Genomic DNA, 20,529 nt, shown 5'->3' with positions numbered 1-20,529 from the left:
CTTTGAACTGAGTCGCCTTCAGCTGATAAGACTTCATAACACATCTAGGGCATATAATAACGCTGTTGTCACTTTCTAAAGATCACGTCTAACATGGACTCCGTGGGCCGGATACAAATGCGAACACGGCGCACGCTGCGCGGCCACCTCGCTAAGATCTACGCCATGCACTGGGGGTACGATTCCAGGTGGGTTGCTGTCCTTTCTAAACCCCACAGAGGTTTTCAGGAAGCACCGTTATCTCTACTTACTTTGTTCCAAGACAAACCTTATTTGTGGCAGTTTTGTAGAAAAGGCATCAATCATGAGTGTGTTCCTTGCACTAGGAATATCCATTGACACTTAGTTGAGGGCTGTTTGTTCCGGAACAAACCCAGAGGCTCCTTGCTTGCTGAGTAAATGCTCAGTCACTGCATTCTTAGCCTTGGAGTTTTAGGACACACAGGATGGCATCTTGGATAAAGATGTCTGCCTGGCACGTTTTCCTCTGATCTCCACATGTGTGCCCACAAATAGACACAGAAATAAGAATGTGAGTAAATACTTTGAAAGTGTGTAGTATGAAAAATAAATTGGCTTCTCAAAAAGATCTTTGTCTAGTGACCTGTGGAAACTATTTAGAGCGGCTATTTCTTTGTTCTAGAATTAATATGCCTTCCCAGTGAAAAAGAAAAGAAACCGCTCCTCACACTTAGAGATTAATAAAGGAGAAAACTCTTTAAGATAACACACTTCCTGCTCTGTTGAGAAGATTCCACTAACTTACATGTACCTTAGGCTTGTGTGGTCCGCTTATACCATCATCCTTAAACCTCTCTCAGTTCTGGCCCCAGATCACATTTTGAACTTAAACAGGCTGCAAGTCTGGCCATTTAGGCAGATGAGAGATTTGCACAGCAAAGATTTTGCGTATTGCCAGGATTATTTTAAGTATTCTAGTATATACTTTTTCAAATAGTTGTTACCTGGGGTCATCTTGCCCACTTGCAGAATGATGCTTTTCTCAAGAGAACTGCAGGCTTTAATGGCAGGGTCCTTACTTTGGTTGTAACCCTTGCCTCCTGTTAGGAAGGGCCTAATGGCTGGTCGTAAAATAGGGTTGTCTCCTTTGTTGCAGGGATGGACCCAAAGGGCCGGTCAATCCTGGAGAATAGTCTTAACACTCTACATCTTAAATTTCACTCATTGCTAACAGGGCTGCTCTGCAAGCAGTTACCTTTGGGGTATTTTTGGAGAAGCATTCCTTTGACCAAATTCTGCTGTGTGTGATTTAGCGTCTTCGAGCAGATCAGTAAATATTTTATAACAGCAGTTCTTTTAAGTTTCTTCGATACTGTCGTTACAGTGTGTTTTTTTAATATGTCACAATTATTTTGTTTGTGAGGGGCTGTTTCTTTTGAGACAGGTTATGCTGAGTAGCCCCGGCTAGCCTCACTCAGGGTCCTGCATGCTAGACTTACAGGAATGTGTAAATGGATGAAGTAGGGAACACCTAGATGTGTCTGGAGGAGTCCAAAGCAGGGAGAGAAAGAAGCAGACTAGACCTGGCTGTGAGAGCAGAAGCAGAGCAGAGAGATGGGCGAGGGGACCAAGGGGGAGGAGAGGAAGAGGAGGAGGGAGCCAGACAAAGCAAGCGAGCATTTGGTTATAAAGAGAATGAGTAGCTTTGGGCAGGGGAACCTCTGAGCTGGAGGGAGTTTAGGGTAGGGAAGGCGGTGAGAAGAGCTAGGATGCTAGGACTCTGAAATGTGTAACAGGTTGTTTGTGATATGAAGGAGCCTGGAGGCCAGGATGTGCTTTGGTGTGGCTACTAGGCACCACAATAGACATTTGTCCCTTCTGCCTTTTGGAATTTGGGGAAATGGAGTTTGCTTTGGACCTGATAAGATGTGTCACCATTCTTGGCCAAAACACAGTGTTATTGCTTATTAATATTAATACCTGTTAATAAGCAAATACTTACGTATGTCTATGTCCTAATTCTGGATGTCACTATAATTTCTCCACTAACTCTACAAATAATTGAATTATACAAAGTGAGTATTTTGATTGAATACTTTTTTTTTTTGATACAGGGTTTCTCTGTGTAGCCTTGGCTATCCTGGAACTTGCCTTGTAGACCAGGTTGGTCTCAAACTCATAAAGATCCACCTGCCTCTGCCTCCCAAGCTCTGGGATTAATGGTGTGCACCACCAGGCCTGGCAGTTGAAAACATTTTTAACTTGCCAGCCGAACACGCTGTTATTCTATGAGCGTTAGTCATTTTGTTGCTGTTTCTAAGTTAGTATTATCTTGGTCTGAAAGCATGGCGGTGTTAAATACACTAACATAGCGTGTGCACCTCTTAGAAAGGATAGATAATTGACAACTTAAAGCCGAGGCAGATTTTTTTTTTCTAAGTAAAGATAAAAACCTCTTGCCCTGGGCCAGGGCAGTGACTAAGCGGGTGAGAGGCTCTTGTCACATGATGACCTGAGTTTGTTCCCAGAACCCACACGGTAGAAGCAGAGAGCTGGCTTCTCCAAGCTGGCCTCTGATCTCCACGCACTTACATAAATATGATTTAAAATTTTGAAAAACATACATTTTGCCTTGTGGATACCACAGACTTTTAACCCAAAATCTGATCACTGAAGCATTGTTAGTGGTTATTTCCTTAAAGTTCTTCTCAAAAACAAAATGTCACCCAAGAGTCTGCCTCCCACTCCTATGCATCCTGCTGATTAAATCCTGGGTTACTGTTCCTGCCAGCACACATGGATGCAGTTGATTTCTGAGTTTGCCATGGTCCCCCTCAGCCCACCTTTTGACCTCCCCTCCTATAAACGCAGATCAAAACATTTGCCTGCAGGGAAGAAGACAGAGTGGTTTTTGTTAATTGTGTTTCTTATCTTTCACATTTTATATGTGGCGAAAAAGCAAAATTCCAGAACGAAACAAAAATCCAGTGAGCACATAGTTAAGGATTGACAAATTGTTGGAACAAAACGTCTGCAGCATAGGCCCACCTGGGTTTCTCAGCATGACTGGAAGGCTCACAGGTCGCCCCAGAATCTTCTGTCCCTTTTCACTCATCATTCTTACCCTCCTCCTGGGATATACATTTTACCTTTTGCTCTCAAAGTTCCAGTTTCTGGGGCTGGAGATGCCATCTGCTCAGTGGTTAGGAATATGTACCATTTAGCCAGGCATGGTGGCGCACGCCCTTAATCCCAGCACTCAGGGAGGCAGAGGCCAGCCTGGTCCACAAAGCGAGTCCAGGACAGCCAAGGTTACACAAAGAAACCCTGCCTTGGGGAAAAAAAAATGTTCTGCTCTTCCAGAAGATCCAGGTTTGATACCCAGCCCCCACATCTGTAACCCAACTCGAGGGGATCTGACAGCTCTGGCCTCCATGGCACCTGCTTTCCAGTGTGTGTGCAAACACAGGTACATAATTGAAAGTAGGGAAAGGTGAACTCCATTTCCCACACATTCTCTTTTATTAATGCAATGAGCCATAATGTATTCCCTTTGCCTCTGTGGTATTTTCTTTAATATCACCCCTTTGACCTCTTCTGCGTACTTGGCTTATTATGAACATGTGCAGGTGGCTTATCTCACAAGATGGCAGATGCCTCCAGCACAGCTGTGGTCTGCACGGCACCCACTGCACAGCACTGCCCTGCACTCGCAGGCTCCTGGGTGACAGCTGGCCTGGGTCTGCTGTTAAGTCAGCCGGTCAGTACTAAGCCACTCCACTGACGCCAGTGGAAACCTCTTGTCGGCAACTAAAACGTCACCAGGGAAAAATTGAATCACAGACAGAGACACTTCAGTGAGTGGCTAGATATTATGATTTCTGTTTAAAGTGTTTGGCATCAAATATAATGGTTTTGGTATACAAGTTTTATTAGAAAACCTTTTATCTTCTGAAGTGTCCTTCAGAGATAAAGTGTCTAACCTAGTCAACTTCTTCCTCTCAGTGTCAGATTGTTCTTGTGTTTCTCCTCTAGGCTACTTGTCAGTGCCTCCCAGGATGGAAAATTAATTATTTGGGATAGCTATACGACAAATAAGGTAAAATTTCTTCATCTCTCTCTTAAATGCTCCTGTGTTTGTCCACCGCCTCACAGATCTTCCTTACTCAGGGCCCCTTTCTGAGATGAATTTATTCTGGATCCAGACCAGCTTTTATGACATTCTTGCTTTTAATGTTGAGTTCTTAATTCTGGGGACAAGCTACAAGAAGAATTTCAGTGTGTGTTTGAGCCTCTCTCTCTCTCCCTCCCTATCTCTCCCTGTCCCTTTCTTTTCCCTCTCCCTCTCTTTCTTTCTCAGGCTCATATTTAGTCCAGGGTAGCCTTAAACCCACCATGTGGCTGAGGCTGGCCCTCAGCTCTTGATTCTTCTGCCTCTACCTCCACACAGCTGGGTTTCCAGACACACAACACCATACCTGGCTTTTGAAGACTGTCATTTTTATGTAAACATGAACTTTTTCAATGTTTCCAATTCCTGGAATGAAATAACAGTGCTGTTTTGTTGTTGTTGTTGTTGTTGTTTCTAACTATGGTGGGTGGTCACTGCAAAGTTTTTTTCCTTGGCTTACCCCAGAGACTGCTCTATTTTCCTGGATGCCTTGAATTTGTTGAGGTCTAGTAATGATAATGTCGATTTTTCTTACTGGAGCCAGCATAAGGAATCCTTGACTCCAAGTTGCTGAGTAACAGTGAAGATTTGGGGGCATACGTTACAAGTCAAATAATGCCGTGTGTGTGTGTGTGTGTGTGTGTGTGTGTGTGTGTGTGTGCGTGCGTGTGTGTGTGCGCCTTCGCAGTAATTGACTAAGCGATGAAAGCAGTATGTGGGGAAATGAACAGTAACTCTAGCCTTTCCTTGAAGTGCCGGGCTTAGACTTAGGACCTCGCCTGTCCAGGGTAGGTGCTGTGCCCGTGAGCCCCACACTCACCCTGACTGAGACTAACAGTTTGGTATTAAGCTAGTCTCATTCAAATCCATTTTCCTAAGACAGACAAACGAACAAAACAGTTTAGGTCAAGAGGAAGGAAGCATGGTGGTGTCAGAGGGCACGTGGACACTCTGTGGGGTTAGCCTTGATCAGTCAAGCATCTTCAGTTGTTTCACTTACTCCTTACAGGTCTGACTAGACTGTGGCATTCCCTCTTTGAGATCTTGGAGTGTGTGCTGGTGAACACAGGGGCACTCACGCAGGCCCCGTTCAATCGTTTCTGATACGTCTCAGTCCCCTCTCTTTCACAGTTCCGTGTTCAGGTGTAGGAGATTTCCTCTTTTGCTCATTATTGTGCCAATGATTTTGCTAAAATCTTTCTTCGTATTTTACATCTAATCCAGTAGGCAGAGGCAGGCAGATCACTTACGTAAGTGAATTCCAGGCCAGTGGGGGCTATTTAGTAAGATAGTGTCTCAACAAACAAAGAACAAAATCCCTAAAGCTTTGCTTTTATTTGAAAAGTGGGGTGGTGCTGGAGAGATGGCTCAAATGGTTAAAAGCTCTTGCTTCTCTTCCAGGGGACCCAAGTTTGGTTCCTAAAACCTCTGTCAAAGGGACAACTCCCTATAACTCCAGCTCCAGGGATCCAGTGCCCGAGGTTCTGCGGGCCCTTTGCCACACACACAGACACCTAATTAAAAATAAAATTGTTCCTAAAGGGAGCACTTCAATTCCAAGTGACCTGCGAACACAGAAGGGAACATTCTGTATGCCCGTGGTGTGCCAGGTCTCATGGCTTCCTTTCCTGTGTGTTTATGCTTAGCAAGGTTTGCCTCCTCAGAAGCAGGTTTAGGAATGACCTGACCGGCCACAACTGTCCCCCTGCCTCTGTGCACTGTTTGCGTTGGCAGATGCATGCCATCCCGCTGAGGTCCTCCTGGGTGATGACCTGTGCCTACGCCCCGTCTGGGAACTACGTGGCCTGTGGAGGCCTGGACAACATCTGCTCCATATACAACCTGAAGACCCGTGAGGGAAACGTGCGCGTGAGCAGAGAGCTGCCGGGGCACACGGGTGAGTGATGTCACACCGCCGTGACCTCAGCCTTTCCCCTTCCTGACAGGAGGAGGGAAGCAGAATTTACTGTGTTTAAATGTTAGTAACTCGGGGCTGGAGAGATGGCTCAGTGGTTAGGAGGTCCCAAGTTCAATTCCCGGCACTCATGTGGCGGCTCACAACTGTCTGTAACGGCGTTTCCGGGGATCTGACCCATCCTCACACAGGTAGAATGTCTGTGCACATAATAAAAATAAATAGAATATGAAAAAAATTGTGCCCGTGATGATGGCCATTTTGTTGCTCTAGTTTGGTGCAGGGGACTCAGCTGGGAGCCTCGAGCTAACTGAACATGCATTCGCTCATGGAGGTATATTCCTACCCCTATGATTTTTTTTTTCATCAAATATAGCTGTATTGTTTTGTAAACATGATAAATTTGCCCCCCACCCTCAATCCAGACAATCATAAAAAATGCAAAAGAAAAGCAAATAGAGCCTTCTGCAGTTTCTGCTGCTCTGGAGCAAGGCTCAGAATCGGATAGTCTGTGCTGGCGGAATCATTTCCGTCAGCGGAAGCTGCCACTGTGCAGCAGGCGCACTCCCCAGGCGATGGCACTTAGGAAGTCTCCGTCACTCATGTTTTCCCCTCGTGTGTGGTCTGGGTGCTGCCGGCTGACCATATTTCTGCAGTCTCAGAATGGGGGTTCCCTGCCATTTGTGGGCTCTCAGATGCTGACGGATCTGAATCACGCAGGCGCGGCATTTCCCATAGAGCCTTCACAGTATTTTTAGGGTCTTCTCCAGGGCTCGGCCTGTTGTGCATGGGTTAGAGGGGCTGGTTAAGGAGCGCCCTCTCGCGTGCATCCAACCTGCAGATTGCAGATCGCATGAAGGTCTGGACAGCTACGAATGCAGCCAACACTGTCATAAATGCAACGAAAATAAAGACTCCATTTTGTCACAGTTTTTAAAAATTCCACTGTCTGGTGCTTAAGCATACAGTCATGACAGTTGTGTCACAGTTAAACACACCAGGTTACTGCCATACTTGATATGGTCGCTTTGAGGGTCCAGGGTGTGATACAGAAGGGTTGAAGAAAATTGACAGCAAGGAATCGGGTCATTAAAGCCGAGCTGTTTGTCCACTGATGAGGCGCTGTCGCCTGAGCTCATGGGTTTTGCCCCATTTCTGTGTCACTGGATCGGAGGTGACCTGACATTTGCTGCTCTCTGCTGCAGGCTACTTGTCCTGCTGCCGGTTCTTGGACGATGGACAAATCATTACCAGTTCAGGAGACACGACTTGGTAAGTTTATTCAAAAGAAGCCTGACGTGGTGGGTATAGACCCTGGGGGGGGGGGTGGTCCTGTGTGTCTGCGCTCGCGTTTACTACGCAGACCCTGGGAGGGGCGCTCTGGTCATGCTTGTGTCCGCGCTTGTGTTTGCTCGCAGTGCTTTGTGGGACATCGAGACGGGGCAGCAGACGACGACCTTCGCAGGCCACTCGGGTGACGTCATGAGCCTCTCCCTGAGCCCTGACTTGAAGACCTTTGTTTCTGGAGCCTGTGACGCGTCTTCAAAACTGTGGGATGTCCGAGACGGGATGTGCAGACAGTCCTTCACAGGACACATCTCGGACATCAATGCTGTCAGCGTAAGTAAAGAGGAAGGTTTGTTTGGGGGACAGGGTCTTACGTAGCCCAGGCCGTCCTTAGTGAGCAGAACCTCATAGGTGTTCCTGGTGTGTTTAGATGGAAGACCTCTCGTAGTGAGGAGAACCACACAGGTGCAGCCGAATCAGGGATGTGTCCGCTCTGTCGTATACCTGCTCTGAAACTGATGAAGCTGTGTAATGTCTGCAAACCTCACACTCCCAGCCTTCCTAACAGGGTTAAAACTGCTTCGTCGGAGCGCACTGGAGACTGAATGGTGTATTAGAAGCACAGAGAATGTTGGACATTATTAGTTACTTTGTGTGTGTGTGTGTGCGCACATAGCTATGGCTAAGCATGTCCGAGTGTGTACATGCTATGGAGGTCCAAAGTGGACATCTGATAGCTCCTTCTTTTTATTTCCTCCTCCTTTCGTGATGTGTCTCACTGGCCCTGGCTGTCCCGGAACTTATACTTGAGACATGTGCATAGTGTGTGCAGGCGCACGTGAAGGCCAGAAGAGGGCATCGAATACCCTAGAACTAGAGTTAGAGTCGATTGTAAATTACTTGCTGGACATACTGGATTAAGTTTTGACAGTCTGTCTGTGTGGTACCGACAGTTGAACGTGGGCCCTCATGAATGGTAGGCAGGCGCTCACGGTTTGTGTGTGACTTTGTTTACTACTGTTATTATTTTGGGTTTTGTGTGTGAGTGATGGGTGGTTTATATAGATGACTACGGGGTCTGTGTACACATACCGAGGCCAGAGCGAGATCGGGTGCCCCGTTACCGTCCACCTTAGTTCTTAGGGCAGGTTTCACTGAACTAAATGGTGGGCTTCTCGGCTGAGCTGGTTTATCCGCAGCTTCTCGGGATCCTCTGCCTGTCTCTGCCCACCATTGCTGGGGTTATAGGCACACCCAGCCATGCCCAACACGTCACACAGGAGCTGGGGGTTCACACTCAGTGTCCTCATATCCTCATGTATGCAAAGCGAGCATTCTCTCCCAGCCCTGCCACAGTGAATTTATAGAGCTGGATACTGTTTTCATATTCAGCTTTGTTTGTTTGTGGGGATGAGGCATTAAGTATCGACTTTGTTAAGCTATTGGTACATATGTTTCATTTTGAAATGAAAAAATAGTTAAAAGAAAAATATTGCATAAGAAATCTAGGCCATGGTGCCCAAGCCTTAGTCCCAGCACTTAAGAGACAGAGGCAGGAGGATTGCTGCAAATTAGAGGCCTGCCTGGGCTATATTGTGGAGCTCCATCTTCAGAAAGCCAAGAGTTGAGCCAGGCAGTGGTGGCTTTTTAATCCCAGCACTCTGAAGGCAGAGGCAGGCAGATCTCAGAGCAAACTCCAGGACAGCCAGGAGTACGCAAAGAAACCCTGTCTCAAGAAACCAAACAAAAAGCCAAGAGTGAGTTTGGAGAGATGTGATAGAAGGAAGGGGTCAGAAGCTCCAGCTCAGGAAACTGGACAGGAAGATTTCAGAGAAGTCTTTGAACTTCATGGGACCAAATGCAGTGGAAGGAGGAATTGATGGGCAGTGGCCTCGGTCCTGGAGCCTCCCAGGAATCTCTGAGGAAAGCATTTCCTGTTTGGAGAGGAGAAGCAGGCCCTGTTCACTGAGAGTAGCTTCAGCCATTTGTAACCTAGTGGGAGCGCTGCCCTGCAGGCCCTGCCTGCCTGTGGGACTGTTAGTGAAACAGTGGGAGACGGTCTCCCTAGTCATACCAACAGGCTGGAACTAACACCGCCCTCACTGTGTAAACCCTCCTCTGTGTAGTCAGATCTGAAACTGAAAAGAGAGGTGTTCAGAAGCTGAAAAGTATTACTACTGCATATTTGGTTTAGTAACTGGAAATACATTTAATTGAACCGGTTATATCCACCAGACCATGTATTTTAAAACCTAAGGGTAGGTTGTGACAATATCAAATGATTGATTAAAATATTGGTAATATCTTAAAACCTCGTTGTCGTTCACTGGTACAGCACCTGCTTAGCGTGCATGGAGACCATGGCTAATCCCTCACACAGAAAAGGAGCACGAGGTTGTTGCCGGGAATTTAGTGAACGATGTAGCAGAGGGTCAGCAGAGTAATTAGCAGCTGGACAGATGCTTAAGTATTAAGAAAATTAAGTTAAAGCCCTACGTTGAAGACTGTTTATCAGATAGACTCCTGACGAATAAGATTAATAGATGAAATTAAAGAACTAAAATAATTATAGACTATTCATTAAAAGTAATGAAGGAAACTGGGGAGCTGACTCAGTTGGTGTTCCCTGTGCAAGTATGAGGACCTGACTGAGCCACAGAACCCAAAAGTCAAAAAAGCTGGCGTGGTGGCACTGTCTGCTGTAAACCCCAGCACTGCGGGACCAGAGACAGTTCTGGGGCTGCTCTGCAGAGCCAGGGTAAACAACAACAAACATGAAATAGAGAGTGACTGGAAAAGAACCCTGATGTTGACCTCTGGCTTCATCATGTGCATGCACATGTACACACGTGTAAGTAGTGAAAGAAATCTGGGTGTGGTGACACAAGTGTGGAATCTCAGCGCTCAGGAGGTTAGAGGCATGAGAGTCACAAGGTCAAGGCCATCCTCAGCTACTCGGTGAGCTCAGCTCTTGTCTCAAAAATGAACAAAAATGTTCATGAAGGAAATCGAGAGGTGAAAGCTCAGCAAATGTGACTACAGAAAACCTTAAAGCTGCTGCATACGTTTCGGAAGAACCGCAGGATTAATGAGAAACTGTCACGTCACATTTGTGGCAAATAAAACCAGTTTACAGCCATTTTGTTTCTAACACCCATGGCTCAACTGCAGAAAACAAATGCCACGAGAAAGCAGTTCCCAGAAGGTGGAAGTGTGCGTTTCCTCCGTGGAAAGACATGTTGAATAGACCTACAGCAAAAACGTTACTTACACACCAATCACATCTGAGTCTCTATTGCTCATCATCTCCACTGTGCGTGTGTGTTTACATGGTAAACACGTGTGTGTAGGCCAGATGCTGCTGTTGGCTGTCCTCCTTGGTCAATCTCTACCTTATGTCCTGAGGCCTGGTCCCTCCGTTGAATGCAGAGCTCATTGATACTAGTCTAGCTAGCTAGCTTGCTCCAGATCCCATCTGTGCTGCCCTAATGCTGAAGTACAGGCAGACCTCCACACTCGGCCAGCATTTATGAGGGTGCCGGCCAGGGCAGGCCTCCACACGTGGCCAGAATTTAGTGGGTGCTGAGCTGCAGACTCCAGTCTTCATAGGCACATGATATGTGAGTGCTTCGTCTGCTGAGCCATCTCCCCAGCCCCAGTGTTCTGTATTTTCTGAAGAATCTCTCCTATTTACTTTTCGTAATAGGCTTCTTGAATATTTGCACAAACATCCTATACATAGTAATATTTGACCTATGATCAACATGGGGAGCTTTGGCCTGCTGTTTCTGAGTGGTGCGTAGGCCCCTCCTCTTACGTGCTGGTGGACCCTGGTTCTGGCAGGCCACTGCGCTGATGCTAATCTTAGTGTGGCCATGCAAGCCGTGCCTGCTGTCACAGTGCAGTGCTCCTGACGCCTGAGTGCCTGGTACATAGCAACACTGGACTGAAATTTTTCGATAAGATGGGAGGAGAGCCATGAGCAGTATTGCTAACACTGTGTGCTGAACAATGGACTGTGAACTCTGCACTGCATATGCTATTCAGTGCTAACTCTTAAACTAAAACTAAAGCCCAGAATGTTAAGATAGACAGATAGATAAGAGTCTTAGGCAAGGTGCGGTGGCTCGTACCTGTGATCTCAGCATTTAGGAGGCTGAAGCAGCAGGAGCACTGTGAGTTCTGGGCTAACCTGGGCTACATGGGAAGCCCCTGTCTCACACAAAAAGAAACAAACCCAGCAGTCACCGACATGGAGAGAAGCAAAGGTCAACTTTAAGCCTGCCTCACCTCCTCTCACTGCCCAGCCCAGGTGCTCTGCCTCCATGGTCTCTGTATGTTTCTATTCAGGTGTGGATGGCCTCGCCACACCTGCAGTGCCAGGTGTCCTGCCTTCATGGTTTCTGTGTCCTTTTTTGTGTGTTTTTTTCTTTCTAGTTCTTCCCGAGTGGATACGCCTTTGCCACGGGCTCTGATGATGCCACTTGCCGGCTCTTTGACCTCCGTGCAGACCAGGAGCTACTGCTGTATTCTCATGACAATATCATCTGTGGCATCACGTCGGTGGCCTTCTCAAAGAGCGGGCGCCTCCTGCTAGCTGGCTATGACGACTTCAACTGCAGTGTGTGGGACGCGCTGAAAGGAGGCCGGGCAGGTTAGTGGTGCAGCCAACACACACTCAGTCGTGAGGAAGCGTGGAGAGACTCCTGCCAGACACTGGAGCTCTCAAAATGGCAGCTGGGTAGCTCTCCTTTGTATTCTTCATCACCTTTGATGGTAGATGGAGCACATACCCTGTTGAAGAATGGCATTAGGACCTCTAGTGATAAATTTAGGGGTGAAGAACTGTGAGTATCAATCAGTGCCATCTTTCACAAATCAGCTTCTTTTTCTTACATCCTGGTTTGTGAGCACATCACCCTGCCTCAGCCTTCCAAATGCTGGGATTGCTCATGAATGCCACCCTCCTGCCAGGCTAAGCCATTGTTCTCTGACCTGACAGGAAGCAAGGTTTGTGCTGTGGCTCATCCTCTTGAGACTGAGGACAGGACAAACCGTCTTCCACACCTCAACAGGGGTCCTCCACTGCTGGTCCCAGTTAAAAGGCAACAGAGCAGCCACACTGGGGCTGGAATTAAATGGGGTGATGTTAAATTTTACCTAAAATAATTTAAAATTCTATTCCAGGAATCAAATGGCTGTATGCAGTTTGTTATTGTAACACAACAAACTTATTATCTGCACCCCAGGGTAGGGTGCAGTGGTGCGCACCTGTAACCCTAACACTTGGGAGAGAGACAGGAGCATCACATGTTTGAGGCCAGCCTGGGCTATACACCAAGACACCCATCTCAAAACAAAACTTGAAGTAACATGCCTATATTACTGCCATTTTGTTACATGCATACCTCTTCCCTGAAACTCCTGCCCTGTGTTCCCCAGTACTACTCGAGAGGAAAGCCAGGGCACAACTTAGCAAGTCAGTCTCCATTTTCACAAGTCTCAATGTGTCTTTCCCCCAGTCATGAGATAATGCTAGCAGCCCTAGCGAGTATATCCTTAGCTGGCGTAGGCTGGTTGCTCATGTGACTGGTACAGAAGAAGAGCAGCCAGGAGTTACTTAACCTTACTGGCTACTTGCTAATACAGTCCTATTTTGACATACTTGCTCCTGCTAAGTCCCAGAGAGCCCCATTTCCACTACTGAGGACGCCTCTGGATGTCACCTGGGCCTCTTTTGCTCAGTCAGTCTCCATCTTTGGAACCCTGCACTTGTTGGGTTCTGCACACACAGGCTTCCAGCACTCCCAGGAGTAATTTTCTGCAATGTGTTATCAAACTGCAGAGTTCAGAGTTTTACGCATGCAAGTAGAGTTTTGAAAATGATCTTTTGCCTAATGTCAGTGACTCTGTAAGGTATTTTGTATTTGGTGGTTAACTTAATCTTTTAGTGTCCATAACTCATTTCTAACATATGCTTAAGTTTAAGGCTTGCTCTGCTGATAGCTGTCTTCAAAGCTGGTTCAGCAGAATCTCACTTTAAAGCCAAATCCAGACTTGGGAGGGACTCCCTCACTATCTTCTCCAGGTGGTGGGGAAGGTGACTCACTGTGCTTTCTTGTTACTTTATTAGTTTAACCCATGATGGTAAATTTGTTAAACACTACCAGACTGGAGCTACTATAGGGAATATGTAAACCAGATAAACTTCTGAGAATGAAAATGTTTTAAAAAGAGATGTTGAATTGACATACTTTCATTTGCATTTGCATTTTCACTCCCTCAAATCTTCAGAATTGAGCCTGGCAGTGGTGGTGCTCGCCTTTAATCCCAGCACCAGGGAGGTAGAGACAGACAGATCCTTTGTAAATTCAAGGCCAGCCTGGTCTACAGAGTGAGCTCCAGGCCACCCGGAGCTGTTAAACAGAGAAACCCTTTCAAAAAAAAAAAAAAAAAAATCTTGAGAATTGTTGATTGTGTTGATTATGTAAGCAGGGTAGGTGAGTCTCAAGTCACTGCAAAGCAAACAAGTTGGTGAGCTTGATGGCTTCACAGAATCATAACCAATGTTTGTGTTTGGTGGTGAATAGAAAGAACTAAATGATTTGAGTATTTTTTGGAAATAGGATTGAAGGCAGCTGTCTTGTTCTTGTGGGTAAAAGTATACCGCATTGAACTTCCATTCAGAAATGTTTTGAAAGTATCACAGCTTACTAGCAAAACTGGAATATCATGAACTTACTGGAGATGGAAAGAAAAATTAGAAACACTATGTAGGATGACACATACCCGTCATCCCTGAACTTAGGAGGTAGAAGCAGGATTGGGATTTGAAGATTGTTTTTAGCTAGTACCAAGGTTGAGATCAGGCTGTTGTGAAAAAAATTGGCTATTGAAATTTACTGTTATATAACTCATGCTTATTACAGCAGTTACTATTTAACCTGCTATTATGTTTTAGAAAATTGGTTATTAATATTTACTGTTGATCACACATCATTATTGCGGCAGTTACTTAAGCGCTACCATCTCAATAAAAGACATAGACACCTGCTAGGTTTTTAATATGTCTTAACTCAGGCTGGGCAGAAACTAAGCCATCTTTTACCTCCCAACCCCACATCCTATGCCAGCTGCTCTAATAACTCGTAGCTAGGCTACGTCCCATCCAGTATCCCATAAATACTGACACACTTCTCATCTGGGCTGCTTTCCTCCATCGCTGGTCCTCAGGGCAGGCTCCCCCCAGTCACATGGTTCATGCTAACCCACAGCGGATCTGCCTCTTCTCTCCTCTCACACTTGTCTCTGTCCTTCCCATGATCCTTCTGTCCTCCAAGCCAGTGAACCTTAGCTCCATCCACCTCACTTTGGCCCTGCCCAGGTGTGTATGTAAGCAACTTTGCTTAACCAATGAGGGGTAATTTTGGAGGCAGGATTACACTGCATCATTTTGGGTATGTGAGTGCCTGTACATAAAAGACAACAAGCAGATCTCCGGGAGCAAAATAATTAACATTAACATTACAATACAAGCACCAGACACAACCCCATCATCAGCCTGGCGTAGGTGAGATCCTGTCTCAACTTTTTTTTTTTTAAGATTATGACTTTTCAAAATTTAAAAACACAAATTGATATTCCTATGAAACATTGAAGTAACCCATGGTGTGTTGTGTCAGAATGCCTGTTAGTTTTTAATCACTGGCTGCACTGTAATGTACAACTTTTGCAGTTATAAAACTCCAGTTTTAACCCTGTATTGTGACCTTTCTTTGTAGGTGTCCTCGCTGGTCATGATAACCGTGTTAGCTGCCTAGGCGTGACAGATGATGGCATGGCTGTGGCCACTGGCTCCTGGGACAGTTTTCTTAGGATTTGGAATTAACAGTGTTGTATTCTCTGTTCTCCAGTGGTATCTGGAGAAACCCATGCTACAGCCTATAGCTGTGAGAAAAGAAAACAACAACGAAAACTCCACCTTCTATTTGCAGATGAAGATTTTTCTATTGATGGCTATAAAAAAAAAAAAAAGGCAGCATTCCATAAACCATAGTTTATTGAAACTGTTGTAACAAAAATGGTGGTAAAAGAAACAGTCAGGACTAAGGTCCCATGCTGAGGTCAAAGGTCAGGGTATTGAACAGTATGGTGACTTTACCCTGACAAACTCTTGCTTGTGCTAATTTTTTCTGTAGATTAGAGTGCACACTGTATGGCAGACATGCCATGGTGTTTGCATTTCGTTAGAGACTACCCTTGAACTTTGTACATATAAGAAATGTCACATTTTTCAAGTGTTGTTATGGAAGAACCAGGGCCTGGGATAGACAGAAGTGATGCTAGATTGATGTGCCATCTGAAGGAAGTCCCCCTGGGTTCTGACATCGCATTTTAACCTCAGAGTCCCTCTTGGCTTCATGACGAGGAGGGTTGATAGGTGTCTCTGAGGGAGCCGGCTGCTGTTCACGCATTCTTTGCCGTGCTAGGAATTTAATAAGTGGCCGTTTTCAACCCTTTGAGGGTACAGGTGATGTGAAGGCCAGGGGGTAGACATTCCACTTTGACATAGGGGACATGCTGAAGAAATGTCATTACAGTTTATTACATTAGTAACCAGTAGACACTGGCATGCAATTTTGGTATTCTAAAAGGCTGAGCCTTTTGAACTGTTGGGCATTGCTGTTAATTGCACATTCCGAAACCAAGTGTAGAGTATAATAGTGTTTCAGAAGTTTGACAGAACCTGACTTGTCCCCGCATCCGAAGACTCTTGCCCAGTGTTCTCTGTAATAGGTAGGAAACAGTGTCTCACCGTTAACATTTCTGAGAAATGTAAACTCATCCACTCAGCTGGCACTAACTTATATATAAGATGGCTTTATGAATTCCATGTAATATAAAATGTATGTAATTAATGTAAAAACAGGTATATATTATCTGTGCCCTTGAACGTTTGCGTTTCCATTCTGGTGGTGCTGCAGAAGGAAGCCCGGGCCTTGTGCCCACCAGGCAAATGCTTTAGTGACTTACCCGCTAGCTCCACAGATTGAAGCCTTCTGCGGCCACTGTAGCACTGCTCTCCGTAGCATGACGTACATGTTTCTAAGTACCTTACCGCAAAGCATGTCAGGAGCTGAGCAACCCTTGAGCCTGCACCACTGTTTCAGGGGGGTTCAGCCGGCAGCAGGCGACGCCAACTGCTCAGTAAAGCGTCTGCCACTGGGATGCCCTGCGTCCAGACGGAGTAGGCGCCTCTCCTCAGTTTCTCCTGCAAATTGAAATGACTGACAGGGGCAGAGTGTGAAGTCTTGCTTGTGCCTCCTTGGGTTATTTGGATGTATACAAACACATTTTTTTTTTGTAACTCGGTGAAATGTAAGCAGCTGTGTGGCAGTTTCTGTGTTAAAGTTGATCACCTATACGTGTGACCCAAACTGTACGAGTTTTCATCTTTGCTCTATGAATGTGCCCATGTACGTAACAGCTGTGACAAAAGACACACCAGCTTTGTTTATTAAGGTCAGTTGATCTTAAGAGAATCCAGTGGACAGAGCCTCAACCCACACAGCTTCAGGATTGGACTGGGCCAGAAAGAGAATGGAAACCAGACACACAGACACAGGAAAGCTGGTGCCGGGTGGACTGGGCTCTGGAGAAACTGCAGAACCCAGGAAGTTCAGGAGGTTTGTTACCTGGAGTAGCATGTGGTGGTGCTTTTGCATACAGATAATCAAGGAGGCAGCGTTTATGGTACACAGCTGGACTGAGGAGACAGGTTCAGCCAGTCTCTGCAAGAGCATTCCCTGTAGGAAAGCAGGCTCCAGGCTGTAAACACCAGGGAACGGGAGCTAAGGCGGGCATTTTCTACACACACCATCAACATTCATCCTCAACAGGAGGGCTTTGGCATTCTCCCATGGGTCTGAGGCAAGGTCCTTGACACGGCAGGACCCATGACAATGCATTCACTCAGGGTTTCCTGTGCTCCCGACGGGGTAGAGAGGAACTGAGATACAGTATTTGAAAGAAACAGACCATCAATGGCAAGTGTGAATGTGTACTTTAATTTCTGGGACCCCTTTCCTCTGTTTGTGAAATAGGGAGGTTACTTCCCAAATAGGGCATGATTTCTTTAAAAAAAAAAGGTGACAGTGCTAGCATGGAATCTAGCATTCTTGTACATACACCCAGAAAGGGCTCTACCACTGGGCTCATCTGCAGCCTACCCCAGCCAAGCCAGAGAGCTGAGGCACATTAGAGGACCATCATTATTACCCCCAAAAGGGTGTGTGTATAAGCCCTGCTGTGTGGCTCAGAATCACCTTAAAACCCCATTCAAAACAGCACTTTTATTATGTGTAAGAAACAGAAAATGAGGTTTGGGGGTTTAATCTGGGGTAAAGTGCTTGGTGTGTAAGGCCCTGGGTTCGGTCCTCAGCCAGTGAGGGGATTATTTGTGTTTGTCAGTCAGAAGTCATACTAGACCAACTCTGGTCCTATTTAGAGCTTGAAGAATTGGCTCTGCAGTTAGGAACACTTGTTACTCTTGCAGAGAACCTGGGTTGGAGTCTCAGCATCCACATGGCAGCTCAGACCCATCTGTAACTCTGGTCCCACAGAGTCTGACTTCCTTTGGCACCAGACACATACATAACACGCAAGCAAAACATTCAGACACATGTTTAAAAATGTACTTTCATGAAGTTTATGTAGGACAGAAATTAGAGGTTTCCCTTAATGTGTAGCTGGAGAGGATCCATGACCATGGATGTGGCCAACTGCACACAGCACCAACTCTTCACACAGCAGTGACCTTACGCTGCTCTCTACTGCTCGGTGCCTTTGGGGTTTCTCTGCTGTTTCTGTTATAGCTAAATACAATGGCTTGCCTGAGACTTCCTGAAATTAGCCCACATAATGTGCCTTAGCAGGTTGATGCAAAGCTTGCATAACATCAAGCAAAAGTCGCCTGAAATTGGCAAGGTTTTTATCAGTTTGCTGTGGCTCCTGCCTTGGCCTCCAGCTGGGGCCACAGGCATGTGCACTGAGCCATTTCCCCAAGTGTATTGTAAAGGCACATGTTCTTTTCTAAAACAGTGACCACCATGTGGTTGAGTAAGCACCTCCAAGTGCTGTTCAGCAAGGACATCTCTAGCTACCTTGAGATGGACAAGCTCCGTTTTTGGCAGCTGTGCTTTTAGACTAAATATTCCAGGTTCTTTCCTAGCTCAGACTCAAGTCCTGACACACATGTACTGTATTGAATTCCAGATTCATAAAAGCAAAGCGCTGAGGCCTGCCTGGCACTTCAAAGAGCAACATCTAGTAAGTAGCTGTCATTTCAATGGCAAGCTGATGGTGTCCTGGAATGTAAAGAGAGATGAAGCTAGGTGTGGTGGCGCATGCTTGTAATCTTCAGTTGGGAGGCTGAGGCAGCCAGCCAGGGCTATCAGATGGAAACCTTATCTAGGAGGATGGCTCAGTAGTGAAGCCTGCTGCCTGTTCTTGCAGAGAACCTGACTTTAGTTCCAATTCAGGTGGCTGCCTGTAACTTCAATGGATCCGTAGTCCTGCGTCTTCCTCAGGCACCATTTGTGCTTTGTTACTGACTAGAATAGACAGGTGGAATAAGCAATCCCACAAATGGACCTGTCCTCATTTCAATAAGGAGCACTCTTTTAGAATCGGCAGGTCACCGCAGGCTCACACTAGTACTTCAGTTCTGTGTTCAGATGCTTTTTCTCTGGCCACTGTGGAAAGCATAGTTTAAAAGGTCTTAGCTCCACCCACAGGTCGTCTGTCCTTTATATGGAGGGACTGTCTTAAACTGGACCTTGTGGAGCACAAAGCACACAGTAGGTGCACTTCTGCTTCTCCTTGGTTACAACAGGTGCTCACAGGATGTGTAAGACAGCCTTGTTAGCCACAGACTGATGAACACCTTGTGTTTGGGAAATGTTTTCCATATTGTTAAAGTCTTCTACAAGTTTTTTTTTTTTTTCCTTAAACCCAGCTGGCTGATTTTGTAAAACTGTTGTAACAGTGTAGCATTATGAGGAAAAATCTTGTTTCAACTAGTATGAAATGTATCCAACACAATCTCCCATAGCACAGCCCATTAACTAGGGCTTCAGTGGTTAAGCTGCAGGCTGCCCAGCCTTTTCTGTCTTTACTCAAAGGTGCTCTAGCCTATCATTTTCTCATTGAAGAGGCTTCTTGAACATCTGCATTATCTCACTAAAGGCACAAGACAGCCCATACCTCAAGCGTGTCTTCAAGGTGGTTTGAGTATTTTCCTATAAGGCATCTTAGAAACGTTTTTCGTAGCCTAAATTTTCAACACATGAAGCCAAGTGACTGTGAATGCCAGTCATGTGTAAAGCTTGGTCACACAAGCAGAGGACTTGTGGCATGATTCAACAGTATTCTAGACACGACAGCCATTCACTCCTTTATTTGTACAGTTGCTTGTGAAATACTGTTGCAGTGAGCTGATAATTTATCAATAAAGTGCTTTTCTCCATGGCTCATTGTACCTTGTTATAAGTCAAATTTTAGTAAGATTTAAAAAAATTATGCCCTAGAACTAAACTCAAGCCCAGTACTTTTTTTTTTTCCATACAAAAAAGGCAGTAAGGGGGAGATTGGAATGCTACTGACCCCAAACTAGCATTTAGCTTATTGCTAAAGGTTACAGACTTCTTGTTCACAGGCATGTCATGACTTCCCTTAGTGGGGGTGTAGGACCCAGGTCTGCACTTCTGGAAGATCCCAATCTGAGCTAGTTTGTACTTCATGGTAAGATCTGTCTCAAAAGATACACCCTGTAGCTTCTTTGGAAACATTTAGTTCCATTTTTTAAATAGTCAATTCTGCTTATAGTAGAGATTTAAAATATTTGTATTATCCTACAAGTTTGAGGCCACTGTGGTATACAGAGCAAGTTCCAGGACAGCCAGGGCTACACAGAAAATCCTGTCTTGAAAAACCAAAGGGGGATAAAATGTCTGTCTTAGCTCTATCTGTTCAGGAGGCTGCTCGCTCATTACTGCTCACTGCGTACCTGCCACGGAAACGCCTCACACTGTGCCCGACAGTGGTGCGCCAGGCATCTCGCCCTTCCTGTGGCTGGCCAGTGAAACCAGATGACAGCAGTGCAGCAATCAGGGCCTCAAACGTGAGAGCTTCCGTA

General features: G+C 45.9%; 1 protein-coding gene across 1 annotated transcript in view; it reads left to right on the top strand.

Moving 5' to 3' along the window:
• Gnb4 (G protein subunit beta 4) overlaps positions 1-19,862 on the top strand; it is a 36,014-nt gene extending 16,152 nt beyond the window's left edge. The window contains exons 4-10 of the mRNA XM_021649915.2: positions 82-188; positions 3,997-4,060; positions 5,867-6,029; positions 7,253-7,319; positions 7,466-7,667; positions 11,772-11,988; positions 15,116-19,862. Coding sequence (XP_021505590.1) covers positions 82-188; positions 3,997-4,060; positions 5,867-6,029; positions 7,253-7,319; positions 7,466-7,667; positions 11,772-11,988; positions 15,116-15,222 — 927 coding nt within the window. The 3' untranslated portion in view covers positions 15,223-19,862. The remainder of the gene's footprint in view (positions 1-81; positions 189-3,996; positions 4,061-5,866; positions 6,030-7,252; positions 7,320-7,465; positions 7,668-11,771; positions 11,989-15,115) is intronic.
• The last annotated feature ends 667 nt before the right edge of the window (positions 19,863-20,529 follow it).

The sequence above is a fragment of the Meriones unguiculatus genome, chromosome 2 (assembly GCF_030254825.1).
Source record: "Meriones unguiculatus strain TT.TT164.6M chromosome 2, Bangor_MerUng_6.1, whole genome shotgun sequence".
NCBI lineage: Eukaryota > Metazoa > Chordata > Mammalia > Rodentia > Muridae > Meriones > Meriones unguiculatus.
This window is presented reverse-complemented; position numbering and strand designations above follow the sequence as displayed.